Source organism: Hippocampus guttulatus, chromosome 15 (assembly GCF_054856545.1).
Source record: "Hippocampus guttulatus isolate MCC_2025c chromosome 15, RoL_Hgut_1.0, whole genome shotgun sequence".
NCBI lineage: Eukaryota > Metazoa > Chordata > Actinopteri > Syngnathiformes > Syngnathidae > Hippocampus > Hippocampus guttulatus.
The window spans coordinates 3,834,145-3,850,868 of NC_141275.1; the positions used below are offsets into that span (position 1 = coordinate 3,834,145).

General features: G+C 42.1%; 1 protein-coding gene across 2 annotated transcripts in view; it reads left to right on the forward strand.

Moving 5' to 3' along the window:
- The window catches only part of nova1 (NOVA alternative splicing regulator 1), a 38,637-nt gene extending 23,135 nt beyond the window's left edge, over positions 1–15,502 (forward strand). For both annotated transcript variants that reach the window (XM_086131446.1, XM_086131447.1), the window contains exons 3-4: positions 6,058–6,224; positions 7,408–15,502. In XM_086131446.1, coding sequence (XP_085987572.1) covers positions 6,058–6,224; positions 7,408–8,427 — 1,187 coding nt within the window. In that variant the 3' untranslated portion in view covers positions 8,428–15,502. The remainder of the gene's footprint in view (positions 1–6,057; positions 6,225–7,407) is intronic.
- Positions 15,503–16,724: the final 1,222 nt, after the last annotated feature.

Sequence of the window (16,724 nt, forward strand, 5' to 3'; positions counted from 1 at the left end):
ATTGATATTTGAACATAGGCAAACAGCAATTTGGGTCTGTATTTGGCCAAGTGCTTCTCCGGAAGCACAGATACAGGATGCTATGAAAAACAAAGCACCCAAGGAGTAATTTGTACTTTTACTTTAATTTGTGGTGAAAGCAGGTTTGTCAATAATTGACTTTTTTTTAATGTTTGATTACGGCACGACTTGACATTCCTTATTGTGCGATGTGAAGGACTTTGACAGTCTGAGTGGACATCATCCATTTGATCTACACTTGAGACAGTATTGCATGCTTGTCAGTGAGATCTTCAGCAACGAAGAAAAAGAATTACATTTTGTTCATCCACAATCTAGATGAAAGACATTTTAAGTCACTGGTATCTTTGACAAAACTGAGGGAATGAAAAGTCTACTCCCAGGAACATTTCTGTAGCCGTGCCAACAAAAGGATGTGTCTGCAACTCAAAACGTGATCGTATTATCTTAAGAAGATATAGCTAAATCGATCACAGAGAGCAAGACTGGAATCAAAATCTGAGTAATCAAGGTGGTGAAATCTACCCTATTTTCTGCACTATAAGGTGCTCCGGAATATAAGGCGCACCTTCAATGAATGGCCTATTTTAAAACTGTTTTCATATATAGGGCGCATTGCATTAAGGTGCATAGAATCGAAGTGACAATAGTGGATGTGGTTGCGTTATGGATCCACTAGATGGGGCCATGCTAAAGGGAATACAATACAATACAGCATTACTTATATAGAGCCTTCACAAGCTTTAACAACGCGCTTTTTTACAGAACATTTAAAATACTCCATCCAATAAATCAGAATATTGATCCATATGTAGCTCCCTCAGGATGTAGCATGAAGCACGACACGAAGTCAATAAAAATACAGGATTTATTCTATGGCATAAATATAAATGGCATTACAAAACAGTGAATGAAAGACAAAAGTTATGAAGACATAATGACTGTAACACCATATATAAGGCACATCGGATTATAGGGCGCACTGTCGGCTTTTGAGAAAATTGAATGCTTTTAGGTGCGCCTTATCATGCGGAAAATACAGCAAATGAATAATTGTGCAGTACATTGGCAGTTGCATGTCTTGAAGGCATCTTCATCCATGATCACATTCGAAGCTGATCTCTGCATTCCTTTAGATGATCACAGCGGCTTGGCAGTTGCGGTATTGCCCTGCAACAAACTTGCAAGTATCATCACTACAAGTTACTCTAGCAATTGAATGATTGTTTTGGTGTTTTTTTTTGCTTGCTTGTTTTTTTTTTGTTTTTTGTTTTTTGCTTATGTGCCAACAGGCAAAAAGGTGATTATGTCTATAACACACAAATGTTTTAATATTCATGCCCAGTGAAGTGAAACCTGTGTAGTTTGACAATTAGTGTTTCATTTATGTATGTGGCATAGCTTTTCCCAACTAATGGAACCCAAAGAAAATAACTGACGCTGATTAATAGGACATTACACCCGCTGTTTATTGAACAGCACACCCTGGATTTTGCATTTCTTTGAACATGACTACAAAGCATAAAACGGTGATTTGTGCACGTTACTGTTTGGAAATACAGTATTTATTGTAATGAAGAATTTATGAGTTGACATAAAAGCACATATTAGGTTAAAAGCCGGTGCTGGCATGCCTTCCTTCTGTCACTTTGTCACTTCAAAAATGACCAGCAGGTGCAACAACACCAACTGTGTGTCTCTGTGGTCCAAAACGCTTTAGGCGTTTCATTTGCTGCCTGCTCGTTTACTTCTCTGCATGCCTTGTGCTTGGATGAATGCATAAATTGGTTCTTTGATAAAAGAGGGTTTATTCGGACCATGATATTAAATACAACCAAGACTAAAATAATGTAAACATATGCAACTAATCTTTGTAAAAACAGAGATGGGACTCAGATTGAAATTACCGGTGTATTGCATTTAAAACCAAATGAAATCATCCAGCTCCTCCAATTTCCATGCCAGTGACACAATTAGTGCATTCAAATTTGCCTCAAGTAACACATTTGTCAGAATTTTCAATACAACTTTCATTATTGCGGCCCAGTGGTCGACTGATTAGCGTATTGGCCTCACAGTGCAAAGGTGCAAGGTTCAATTCCGGATCCGGCCTTCCTATGTGCAGTTTGCATGTTCTCCCTGGGCTTGCGTGGGTTTTCTCCGGGTACTCCGGATTCCTCCCACATTCCAAAAACATGCGCGGCAGGTTAACGGAACAATCTAAATTGGCCCGCGGTGCAGGTGTGAATGGGGATGGTTGTTCGTCTATGTGTGCCCTGCGATTGGCAGGGTGTCCCCCGCCTACGGCCCGAAGACAGCTGGGATAGGCTCCAGCGCGCCGCGTGACCCTTGTGAGAATAAAGAATGAAAATGGATGGCTGGACTTTCATTATTTTTGGCCTTCCCTCATCAAACCATTTTCAAGGCTCGAGATTCATATGCAAGTTGATGCCATGTTGTTTTGTACTAGGAAGTAACCAATTGATGAGATGGGGGAACTGGGTGTAGAATGTAATGTGTTACAATGACTCCATTGCAATACACTGTAGAGTGGTACCTCTACTTATGAAATTAATTGGTTCTGGAAGAAATTTCTTAACTAGAAAATGTTGTAAGTAGAGACGCGTTTTCCATGTAAATGCTGTAATCCGTTCCAAGCCCCTCCAAAATTCAGACATAAATGGTTTCGAAAGCATAAAAATGCTTAAAAATATGTAACAAATGCATGTTACAATTGGATTATTGCACAATAAATGAGAGTTGTGCATAATGTAACAAAACAAAGAATAAAGAATAAAAATGACTGTCATTTAACTTTTAACTGCGTCCTCATCATTTTTTGCCCGCTTTAGTTCATGTTCTCTCTCAGAAGGTTTCTGCCTGGCGTTTTGTAAAGAACTGATCCAAGGATGTTTGGGTTTTTTTTTTTGCTTTCAACAATCCTTTGAAAATGTCCAAAGCAAACATCAGCACAGTGAGCGATCGCCCGACTGATGAACACTTTTCTCTGACGGTGATTCACTTGTACGTAAAACACTCGGAACACCTCATGGCTCAAGGGATGAATGACGAGGATGCTGCAGACACGGATCTATCTATCTACACACATAAACACATACGGTCGAGGTCCCTCTTAACTAATAGGATGCCAGGATGATGCTCGGTAATAGCCAATGGCAGAGCAGCCATAAGAATGTTGCGTTCAGGAAACTCAGAGCTGTGAGTCGCAGGACAGACTTTTCGTATCTTGAAATTTCTTTCGTAACTAGGGGCAATATTTTCCTGTTGAGGCATTTTGTAACTTGAAAATTTCGTATGAAGAGACGTTCGTAAGTAGAGGTACCGCTGTATACGTTTTTGTAGTGGCAATTGACCAGTCATAATTTTTCTCCAGTTTAAAGAACCTGCCTCCTTTATGTTTCCATACTCTACATAAGTTTATACAACATACAGTACATGTTGTCAGAGTACTGGACTGTGCATTTTTGAAACCTGATTGCAAAATTCCCAAAATATCTGCCAATGTGCTTTGTCATAATCCAGTCTTGTCTTTACCAGAACAATCAATTTTCCTGATGCTGTCAGTTATGTAGCCAACAGACTTATGCCAACACGGTAAATTATGGGGAGCTGCACACTGAACCTCGGTCCTGCCATGGCAAAGTAGATGAGCCTATAAAATAGCAGGGTGGGTGAGCTGATAACTAGTTCTTTGGGAGGCAACTGTCATTATACTGACTTGGAGTCTGCTGGTTTGACTCCAACTCACAAACATTCATGCTTATAATGCTTTCCACTAACATACCGGTCAATAACTTGACAACAAAGTTACTGTGTTTGCTTTCAAAATCACTTAAGGTTTAACCCTTTCAGGGACTGCGGTTATTACAGTGGACATCCTATCGTGTTATCAGGTTACAGGTTAGAATTATTGGTACATTAAAGGGTTAAAATAAGGGTCTGGGCTTTTTTTTTCAAGCCCAGTGTGGCAAGCAACATAAATCTGTGCATAGGTATATTTGAACGGCTGTTAATAATTTTGCCAATGCGTGCAAGGTGGCGGATGAACAGTGTTTGGCACGTCGATCTGTCAGTCAGTCCAGGCCAGTCCATCTGAGACGTCATGAACGTGCTTACTGGGTACTACATCACACGCAATCGCTGCTAAAGCAGACACACAACCCCCACCAAAAAAAGTATATCATATCTATATGGTTTTTATTGCTCTTATTCACTCCTAATTGGCCTTAGGTGTGATTGTGATCATGAATGGTTGTTTGTCGATACTGTGTATGTCAAAAAGTCAAAAATCAGCTGGGATCAGTACCAGATGACTTGTCATCCTATGGGATAAATATAGAAAAAGGATATAAGGACATGAAGTCACATTACAAGCACTTTGAAATGGGGAACATTTAAACTATTATGTGAGACCACAATCTGACTGGAAAAAAGTATTGTGGTAGTAAATTAATTCAAGTGTAGCTAAGAAAAAAACCCAGCCATTGCTATTCTCACATCCTGGCAATAAGGGAGAGTGAAGGTTTAAGGTACTTTTGATCTGGTTTTACTTTTTAGACCCAAGGTGGGTCGATCTCTGGGAAAGTGATGCTGTCCCAGAGATGTTCTAAAAGGGGCGATAGCAAACTAGCGCTTTTCCCGAGTGTAAAGGCTGCCTGACATATGCCGGTGATATTTGTTCTTCAGTAACACAGAACATTCTCCAGACGGGTCTTGTACACTGTTGGTATTCTGGATGTAATTTTACTTCTGTGAAATGTAGCACACATTTTGTATTCATTACGCTATGTTTCCACTGTTGGGGAGGGAAAAAAAGCCACACTTACATCTTGCTACTTTACCATGTTGTCTCATTCGCACTCACTTTTGCATCCAAAGATGGGCTTGAGGGAGCGGTGTGACTTTGCTCATCCTTTGTAACTCATATGCACTCACATTATGATGACGAAGGGCAATTATGGGTTCGAATCACGCGCAGTGACCTTCAGACTTCAGAGAAGCTGGGGTTTGTGCCAGTTATTCCGCTTGACAAACACTCTACCACCTCACCCATCACAGAACACATTTTTGGGGGGGGGGGCTAAGATATGGGCTTCGGAGCCAGATCCTTCTTTATTTGAAAAATACGTCAAAGATGATTTGAGTCGTTACGAAACCAGTTGTTTACACAAAAGCCAAAACTGTTTAAAGTTCCATGCCAATTCTCCCAGCTGATTCCATTCAAATATTACAGCTGTAGTAAGAGCCCACTGACATGAAGCATGTCCTCATCAGACATATGTTCCAAAGGGAGGGTTGAAAGTAGGCCATGTTTCATGCTCCTTCTTCCTCTTCTTTTTTAACATGTCACTTTCCTTCAATGTTTACTTTCCAATTTGCTTGTGGTGTATGGCAATTCGGAGGCAATTCTTGTACATGGACTATTATTATGCACATTACTACCAACACCAGAACTGCAGTGGAATTGGCTTTGCCCAACCCGTAAGGATCTTTCAAAAATATTTTTCATGTGGGCAGGTTTAGAATTATTCATCCTTGGAGGTGCAATGCAATCTACTGACTACGATTTTTGAGGGGCAATAAAGTTGAGGACAGGAAAGTCCACACAAAAGGGTGAGTGTTTTTTTTTTTTTTTAATTGAGTGTGACGATGTGGGTGTCAAAAGAACCCCCAGAGGTTGTTGAGCCTCTTAGAACTGCAAGGCAAGTGAGATTCAATGTTAGTGTGGTGAAAGAGTTACATCACTGAAGAGGAATCCTTCCCCCCCTCTGCCCCCTGTGGCTCACTAACCAAGCGCGGTTCTTTCTTTCAGCTGTTTCTCTGTTGATTGTATAAATGGGGGAAGGAAGGAATAGCTCGGTAATTGGGTCACTTTGTAGAATGTCAAGGAACAGTTTTCATTGCCAAGAAGTCTTCATATGAATGTAGATTTAGCCAAATCCCATCAGTCCATTCCAGGCGTATTAAAGTAACCCGATTGCTTGTGTTTGTCCTCTTCTTCTTCTGTCATCACAGGAACAACAGAGCGTGTCTGCCTGATACAGGGTACTGTTGAAGCCCTCAATGGTGTCCACAACTTCATCGCAGAGAAAGTCCGAGAAATGCCCCAGAGTGCTCAGAAGCCAGAACCTGTCAGCATACTGCAGCCACAGACCACGGTCAACCCTGACCGTATCAAGCAGGTGCGTTCCTGTGAGGAAAAGACAGTTTTGGTGTATAATAATAATGGCAAAGCCATCTGTATCACATGATCTCCTGTTTAACCCTTTCATGCACCTTCTAAACTGATAACATGATCAGCTGTCCACTGTAGTGGCTGCTGTCCCCGAAAGGGTTAAAACCAAAATGAAAATATCTCATATCAAGTTGCCGCCATCTTTTGCCGATGACATACTGTAGATCAGGGGTGTCAAATTCATTTTTGTTGCGGGCCACATCGTAGTTAGGGTTTCCTTCGGAGGGCCATTCTGACTGACGTTCACAGTGTGAAGTCAAATAAACGTATGGTTGTCTCAGATTACAAACACGCAACAAATCAATGAAAGACTAGTTTTGAAACCGGGGACCAGTTATAATCTTAAATTCGTTTAAAAATGTTTTCTAATGTTAAATATATTTTAAAAGAGGGCTTGGAAGGAACAAATTGTTGCAATAGCTCAGCATTTTCAAAAGTGAAGAACATTTGCCTTGTTAGTATTTAGCAAGAAATATGGCGTTTGATGCACATCATATGCATCGGCGGGCCACATAGAATGATGTGGGGGGCCAGATCTGGCCCTCGGGCCTTGAGTTTGACACAGTCCTTTAGATGAAACCAAAATCTGCAAGTATTAATTGGTGGATGGGCCCATTCTGACCCAATCATTGAAATTGATCTCAACATGACTTTGCACCCCCCATGGTGTAGAAAAAGAAAAAGAGTCTGGGTCATGAACTATACTGGAGCCAGCCACGAGGGGCCAATTGAGATATTTTTGTTTGGCCTTCGGGAGAGTCGTCACGTCGTCCATCACTGTGTCGACTCAAGTTGTGTTGTGTGTGGTCTCTATGTGGTCGGCACAGTTCACTTCTAGGACAGCGCGTATATTGGTTACCACTGTTAGTCATTCTCTGGGCCATGACCCACAGGCTGGCAAGGTCGGGAAAAAGTGAGGGTATGTGGTTATTTTTACCTCCAGTTTTTCATAGCAAGACAGAGCCATGTGACAGCTGTAGCTTAAACCCCGAGGATTAACAAATCGCTGAGTAAAGCAGGCGCTGGCATCGCTCCGACTCAGTCAGAGCTGTCCCTCCTTCTGTTTTATGCTGTTAAAAGGTCCTCTTGTTCATTTGCTGCTACTTTATATCATGTATATTTTTCTGCAGGCCAAACTGATTGTGCCCAACAGCACCGCTGGTCTGATTATTGGTAAGGGAGGAGCCACAGTGAAAGCAGTGATGGAGCAGTCAGGTGCTTGGGTGCAGCTCTCCCAGAAACCGGAGGGCATCAACCTGCAGGAGCGAGTGGTAACAATCAGTGGTGAGCCCGAGCAGAACCGTAAGGCAGTGGAAATCATAGTTCAAAAAATCCAGGAGGACCCTCAGAGCAGCAGCTGCCTCAACATCAGTTATTCCAACGTCTCCGGCCCAGTTGCTAACTCCAACCCCACCGGATCCCCCTACGCCAACACGGCCGAGGTGCTGCCTAACGCGGCTGCGGCGGCTGCCACTGCCTCCAGCCTTCTGGGCCAGGCGGGCTTGACAGGAATGGGTGCCTTCCCTGCTGCCATGTCTAGCTTCTCTGGCAACGACCTCCTGGCCATCACGTCGGCCCTCAACACGCTGGCCAGCTATGGCTACAATACCAACACCTTGGGCCTGGGCCTTAACCCCGCAGCAGCCTCTGGTGTCCTTGCCGCAGTAGCGGCGAGTGCCAACCCGGCGGCCGCTGCTGCAGCTAACCTCTTAGCCTCCTATGCTAGCGACGCCTCCAGCAGTGCCGGCCACCCGGTGACGGGGCTTGGCGGTTTCTCCCTCGGTTCTCTCGCAGCTGCTACAGGTGCTTCCAATGGTTACCTAAACGCTTCATCTCCACTGATGGCCTCCTCCCTATTAGCAACAGAGAAGCTCGCTGACGGAGCCAAGGACGTGGTTGAAATTGCCGTACCCGAGAATCTGGTTGGTGCAATTTTGGGAAAAGGAGGAAAAACGCTGGTGGAGTACCAGGAGCTAACAGGAGCCCGCATCCAGATCTCCAAAAAGGGGGAGTTCATTCCTGGTACTCGGAACCGTAAAGTCACCATAACGGGGTCGCCAGCAGCTACACAAGCAGCGCAGTATCTGATCAGCCAGCGGATCACCTATGAGCAAGGCGTGCGTGCTACCAACCCGCAAAAAGTGGGTTAAGAGGAAAAGAGAGAAAGAAAGGAAGGAAAGGAAAAGATGAGGACAGAGCTAGAGGGGAATTCTAGAGGGTCACAATGAGAAAGAAAGAGAAACGTCCAAATATTTGTTTAATATTTCCGAATCAAATGAGAGGATCAAACAGGAGGAGGAGAGGGGGGAGACACCGAAGACAAGTGTGTGTGATTTTATTTTTTTTAAATATGTTTTAGGACTGATGTGGTCCCTGATGTTTTTTAAAAGTTTGTGTCGAGTCCTTTCTGATGATGGTGATCAGAGTAAGCTGAACTGGTCCACTGCCAAGCTGCAGATTCAAGGGTGAGGCGTATGGTTTCACCTTCCTCTAAAACCTCATTGCTGATTTACTTTCCTTTGAGTTGTTGTTGTTTTTGTTTTTTTTAATCTTGTTTCAATGGTTTTGATGTCAGTTGCAGACCTCAGCTCCCGGTGAGTTGAATGTGTCCAGTAAAGTTCGAGCCGACTAATGGGGCTGTTTCACAAATTTTTCTCTTTGTATACATTGCAGAAAGCACTGTTTATGGGCGGAGCAATTTAACAACAAGCACCTGAGGCCACCTCAGTTTACGGGAAGCAAATAATTTACTTAATACCTACGTTGGCGTTGGTTGAAACCTTATATTGGAATTGAAATTTCAAAGATTTTTTTTTTACTCCATTATTTATGACTATGATCGGATTCAATTAAAAAATATATATATTTAAACCTGTGAATGCAGGTTGATCTGAATGTAACAAAAAAAAATATTTGCCTATTGATATTTTTTATTTACCAGGGATCAAATGTTTTGCAGTGAAAGAAATGTACAAGTCAAGCCCCAGTCTGAACTTCACAGGTGCAGTCTGCGAGTATAGTTCAGGGGCTCAATAATCCACGTGAGAGGATAGAGGAGACACACAGGAATGTATCAATATATTGAACACAAAAACACATAGCGAACACTCCCATAAATGCACAAACATTGAAATACAGTCGATCCAGTCATGGCAACAAACACCCCGAAGTAGGTTCTTGTTTAACCCTTTATTGGTGCTACCGGTAGCGATATTACAGTACGTTCCCGATTATGACCCGCTCCCGCTTGGCTGATTTATGGCCCAGCCGTGAGTAGCCCAGAAGATGCGAGACATGCCGTAACGCGATGAGAAGCGTTGACGTCACTTTTGCGATCCAGTCTTAATGTCTCAGGCCTATCCCGTGTACTCTTCTCAAAATTGGCTGCGGCCAAAATATGGCTGACGGCGGTTTGCCTTATTGTCATATGCGCATCTCTCAAGAATGAACGGAAATATCCGACTCGCGCTCAAGTTGGAAGCCGCACGTCCCCCGTTGAGTGCGAAGGGAACCAAAAGCGCTACCAAACAGCATTTTGATCAGAATGCTGTCCCGATCGTTGATCTGTGAACAAACAAACGATTGCCTTTACGACAAGGGTACCAAATATTCTTCAGAGGCATCCTCGAATGAAAGGAAAATAGAGCGACACTTGAAAAGAAGGCTCGGTCACAGTTTTCCGCGTGAGCCATCCTTCTCAATTTGCATCCAAACGATTCTTTCAGTTCATCCGGGCCGCCTTTTATCGCTCCCAAAACGCCTGACCCGCCACAAACTTTTGGGCGGATATGTAATGAAAGCTAAATATTTTGGAATCGCTGTCTTTCGTGGATATTAGTGAATCGAAAGTGGGGGGGGGGGGGCAACTATTTAGAGCATTTCTAAGCACTAAAAGTACCTTGGCCTCCCTCTGCGCTGCTAGCCATTGTGTTCATCTTGAGTACTCTTGGTTGATGAAGACTGCACTGTGAGACATTAAGAACACAATGTGAGGCTTGCCTGTCACTTCTGGGATGTATGTGAGTGTGTGAGTGTGTATTTTCACGTGCACATCTATCTTCCACAGACAAGAGATGGCAACACTGACCGAGCGGGACTATCTCCATAAAAGCATTTATCTTCCAAATGTTTCATGAAGACCGTCAGCACAAGCACATTTGCTCTTAAAATTCGAGGACGCGTTGTCATCGGCACACGTATGTGTTTCTTCTCCCAAATGATGTCACATCTGAAACATGCACACACACACACAAACACAGTCAGGGCATCTTCCAATCGTCCCCTTTGATCGAAATCACTATGATCAGCTGCCTGGCCACACCGCCGTGAGAGGTTTGTCCACACAGCTGAGTCGTATGCAAGAAAGAACAAAAACTTGGACCCCCGAGTCTGTTGTCCCTCCACTTTTTCACGGTAATTCATAGCATTTCCCGAAAGCCAATTGGATTGTCTGTGTGAATATTTTCTTCGTCCATTGCCACAGTGAGGCCTCTCTTTTTCCTGGATGACTCCAAAGTCCTTCAGTACCAATCTGGCTACATGTGAAATAATTATTGAGTAGAATGTTGTACTGCCCGGTGTTTTAGCCTATAGTGAAATACAAGCACAAAACAGGGGGGGGTTGGCAACGCAACTGGACTGCTTCATTGCAGGGAGCTATTTTTCAAACCTCTGGTCAAAACAGTGCCAAATACTACTCTCTCTATCTCTCGCTCTGCACCTCATTAACTTTCCTCTTTCACTCAACATTTTATCCCCCCCCCCCCCCCCCGCCCTGCATGTCGCCGTTTGTCGTCATTCTTAGGTTGCACTTGTGCTTTATCCTCCTGTACAGTACACTGTGCTCTCTCTCTCTCTCTCCCTTTTCCTGCCTCGTCTTCTCATGAGCGGTGTTGGGTGTGCTGCTGGTGGGAGTTATGCACTAGGTCGAAGGGTAATAAAACTTTGTTTTACCAGGCTGCAGAGTTGAGAAAGGCTTAAAAATGCACAGAATACACCCGCCTCCAAAACTGTGACACCCACTCCTAGACCCAACCAGCAATTTTATTTCAATGTGTCCAATTCAGTCTAGAAACAAGAACGAGTCCGATTTGGGAAGAAAAGGAAAAAAAAGTGGAAAAAATGCCTTTCCCCCCCCCCCCCCCCAGATGAGAGCAGATATTGGTTAAGCATTCATGAATATTCATATGTCAGCCATAACAAATGGAGCTCATGTCACAGCCTCGTAACAAAACAAACAGAAGGCGCAAGTTATATCGAAAGCACGTTTTTGGGGAACTTGTTTGTGACCTCAAAGCTGAAACAATGACATCCTTTATGCATATCCTCTGATCTGAAAATGACGAGAATTCATTTCTGTGGAATACAATATGTCACGTCATATGATCTATATGTACTTTATTGTAGCTATTCTAGTTTGTAGTCTAAATGCAGTCCAGCGTTGTCGATACAATGTGAACTATGTTATACTTGTGCGGATGATGAGAGTGCCAACTACGCCTGATTAAGATTAGCTTTGCGATTTGTTTGTGCATTATGATGACTCATCAACCGGTGGTGTCCATATTTCTGTCACGGATTATTTAGTTTGACAGTTAAGAAAATGTAAAGAAAATTGGAAGCAATATAGTAGCATGTTGTCCTGTTTTTGTGTTTTATGTCCGTTGTATGAACCTTTGAAGTTACTAAAAAATTTTGAATGAATAGGTTTACATGTACTACTTTTTTTTTTTTGTAAATTATGAAGATGCTGCTATTTGATAAGTCGACTATACAAAAAAAAATATTTTAGTTGAAAAGATGTCTGGTCAGTTAATTAGAAACGTGCTCCTTATGATGCGGGGAGCATCCAATGAGGTGTACAGGATGCGACGTGGTATTGATCAGATCGTAAAAGTAATAATAGACTTCATAGTACAACCTGTGCCAAACTAGACCTCCCGCAGCTTTCTGAAATTGTAGGTGTGCGATCAATTGTTAGATATCAATAACTTGTTTAGAAGTGCTGATCAAGTGCCAACCAAACGCTGTCTTTTTAAGTTGAGAAAAAGATAATCAAACACATGATGTAAGAAAACAAAAGGACAAAGAAACTGTCTGTGCATCGTTTTTATATCCCATAGGTACATAGAATAAGAGGAAAAAGATTGTGATTTTTTTTTTAATGGATCCATGTTGTTTTTACACGCCATGCATCCCTTGCGTGTTTGTTTGACCTGTGGCTTAAGTACTGCTGTTTTTTTTTTTCTTCACAATGTCTCTTATTGGCCAGCATGGACTTTAAGCATTACATATGATAAGCATTCATAACATAGCCATTATTAACAATCAAAAATGTGTTGTGGAGTTAGGTGTTATCTTTTTGCACGTCTTCTAATGCATGGTATCAAGGACAATTTTTGGAGAAGAAAAAAAAAAAAGAAAGAAAAAAAACCCAGTTCGGAAAAATTTACGAGGTGACTCGTACGTAACATTCAGAACATTGCATGTGGTCCAAAGTAGAGCACTTAAGTTTACTCGCCTCATGTTTCTAAAAGTTGTGTTTTTTCGTGTTGTGATTTGGAAAGGAGTTCGTTCTTGTCATGTTGGCCCAGAAAAAAAAAACAGCACTGACACAGCACCCATATCTCAGATTAAAGTTGATATCTCCAGACATGTTTTATAGGTTCAGGAAAAAAAACAAAACAAGCAAACTTGAAACTGTAACCGGCTCCTTGTTTTGTCTTTTTTTTTTTCAAGATATCAGACACACATAGAAAGTAGACACATTTATTTAACAAACGGGTTGAACCTCATATAACCTGTCCCTTTTTTTTTTCATTGGTTCTGTCACAGCTTGAAAGCCTACTTCGAAAATCTATGAATGTAACCATTACTTTGTATTTTATTTTTACCAGTCTTTAATGTAAAAAACAAAAACAAACAAAAAACATCAGGGCAGGAATGTCACAAACATGTAGAGTTAATATCTATGTCAGATTTCAGCTATAGTCAGGTAGGCCTCTCACGGCCATTGTCATGAACCAGATACGTTTGACCCCAATATCGAATCCACTGTTAACATGATCTTGTTTGTTTGATGATGCATAATTGCACTTTACTGATTCTTCGATCATAGTAGGTGTGAAAATGAAACAAACCGTTTATTTTTTTTCGTTGGTTTTTTTTTTCCCCCATTTTTTTGTTTTATTCTGATGTCGTTTGTTATTTATTCATCCTGTCGGGCGAATGATGGAAAAGGGCTGGAGTCTCCGACAAAAAAAAAAAAAATTGAGAAGTGAGCCCCGTTGTTTCTTCCCTCAAAAGCATTGTCCTTCACATTCCCTTCGGCAGAAGTTTGTGCCAATCACTGAGACGCTTTGTTTTGAGCTAACATGCGAGAGAGACCACGAGGGAGCTCCGCCTTTTGTCTTTTTCTATCTATCCTTTTGTTGAGCGTGTCTTTAAAAATGAGAAAAACCACAAAATTGGTCGAGCCGGTTCTCTCTCTTGGGAGATGAAGGCACAAACGGAACACGTACAGTCATGTGTGAGAGGCATAACCAGCACCAGCAAAATGATGATTCTCTCTGCGACCTCAACATGATAAAAAAAAAAAAAAAAAAAATGGAGGAAAACAATTCGATGGAGAACGCCGAAGTTCGAGTTCCATGAGTTATATTGGTGTGTCGGTTCTCTTCGGCTTCCAGCCCTCACGACTGTATCGCATTTCCTGCTCCATATCTGAATGCCAAAATGCATTACTGTCTCATTCCAAAAAAAAAAAAAAAGTATATTCACTCCACATGTGTCCCGGACATTCGTTGGCCTCCAAAGGAGCCCTTTTCAACGAGAAGGCTATAGGACGGCTAAACACGACGGACTGACTAAAGGCTGCTTTGCCCCAACCTACCAGCGCCTCTGTGTGTCAAACAGCCGACACGATATCACTGGTTTGCGTTTCCGTTTGATGAGCACCTAATACGGTGCTCGCCCTTTAAATGGCTTAAAAAAAGTCTTTCTGAAAAGAAGATTCTTGTCGCTCAATCGTGGCCGTTTTTTGGGGGGTGTGTTGTATTTTTTTTTTTTTTTTGACCCTCGTAACCTCCCATGAACTTGGTTGACTTCTTCATCCCCCAAGAACTCACGTCCATGTTGGATATGTTTCACCATGTATCCTGTTAAACAAGTATAAAATGTGTTTCTTTTCTGATTCTTTGGCTAATGTGCAGGGTTGAACACTTGCTGAGGAAGTGTACACCGAAGGGAGCGTGCTGGTACATTACAACATGTTCATGACATTGTAATAACATTTTTTCCTCTTTTTTTTGGTTTAAAACTTCAATTTTAACTCTGTTACATCTCAGAGAAAAAAATGGACTGACAGCATACACGCTAAAAAAAAAAATCAACTCAAGCAAAGTGATGTATTTTGATTGGGAACACTCCTTTCAATTGTCACAAGGAACAACCTGAAGGGCAAAATGAAAAGTCTGATTATATTCACATACATAAGGACAATGCCTTATAGTGCCATTGTGGAAAATGTGTGAAAGATTTTTGTGCCAATTTTATTTTTTATTTTTTGGTCAGAATGAGTGCCAAATAATTCTGCACTGAGCCAAAAGGCAGCAAGCCGAACATAACTTAATGTTAGTTAGTTCACCGGAATGGATATTGGATCCATTCTTCTTGACATGCATCACCCTAATTTGAAAGACATTAGCGCTCGGGCACCATTGTTATGCTGCCAGTCTGTTTTCGAAACATCTCAGAAGCGGAATGTTTTTGAGATGATTAACTGTTGAAGACAAAGACAGCTATGAGGCGGGAGAGCGGGAAGATTTTCAAAAAGTGTCATTGTTACATGTGTTGATTTCGACATTACTCATCAATAGATTTAACGGTAATGACTATTTAATGTAACTGTAGTACTGTGTTTGTAAAAGAAATTCAGTGAGTTGTGTTTGATGACTCGTGGACTACCAGTGAAGTCAGCATTTCAGTGTTAATAATGAATTGTTTTTTAAAGATTATTTTTGCGACGGCAACAGAGTCATTATAAATGTTCATTTTAACATCACTTGTCTTGTTTCGTCGTTTTCTCCGCCTTGTCCTCTCGAGTCTGTCTGACGTACAACTGCAAACAAATACGTCTCATGAAATTGAAATGTGATTGATTTTGGGGAGTATTGCATTCGTATCATGGGTTGGAAAAGAAACTATTAAATAAATCTGTGCAGACGATTCAAGTTGGTTCTAACAATTACATGTCAATTCAAATATCAGTCTGCCATGACTTTGACCAGATAGTGTCATTCCCTCCAGAAGGCCTGGCCTTGTTTGATACCCACCTAATGCGCCCTAATTCTTCTCAGATCACTTCCATAATTTATAGTGGGGTGTCATCACTTTTAAACACTGGTCTGTAAATCAAGCTCAACCGGGCACTTTTCCTCCAGCCTTCCTGTGTGGAGTTTGCATGTTGTCCCTGTGTCTGCGTGGGTTTTCTGTGGGTACCCCGGTTTCCTCCCGCATGACAAAAACATGCATGGCAGGTTAATGGAGCACTTCGGTGTAAGGGTTCGGATGGTTGTTCTTCTATGTGTGCCTTACAATTGGCTGGCTACCAGTTCAGGGTGTCCCCCGCCTACTCTCCGAAAACAGCTGGAATAGGCTGCAGCACACCCGTGACCCTTGTGAGGATAAGTGGTTGAGAAAATCCGACACTCACTACAAAACATGTCCTTCCTTTTGGGCACATTTTTGCATGAGAAAGCCTTTCAAAATAGTATCCATCCATCCATCCACCCATTATCTGAACCGCTTTTCCTCACGAGGGTCATGGGCGTGCTCAAGCCTATCTCAGCCATCTTCAGGCAGTCGGCGGGGGACACCCTGAACTGGTCGCCAGCCAATCACAGGACACACATAGACAAACAACCATCCTTGCTCACACTCACACTTATAGAGTGCTCCATTAACCTACCACGCATGTTTTTGGAATGTGGGAGGAAACAGTAGTACCCAGAGAAAACCCATGCAGGCACGGAGGAAGAACATGCATACTCCACACAAGGAAGGCCGGACCCGGAATCAAACCTAGCATCTCTGCACTCAGTATGCTCACCAGTCGACCACCGTTAAAAATAGTAACAAGCCAAAATGTTATTTATGTCAATATCGCTAAAAATCACAACAGGTGTATTTTTTTCATTGGACATCCATTTCTATGCCATTCTGTCACCCTCCAGTCACTCTGTATATCTGCTAAAAACTGCTGATGACACTCTGAGACACTAAACTCAGCTTGTATACCAATTCTAATTGAATAGAGTATATCTCCACACACACGCACGCACGCACAATAGATATATATTTTAACTAACTTTAAGGGGATTTAAAAAAAAATGTCTGTATCACCACAAAACACAGCAATGCTAGTACCGACATGATTAAATTAAACACA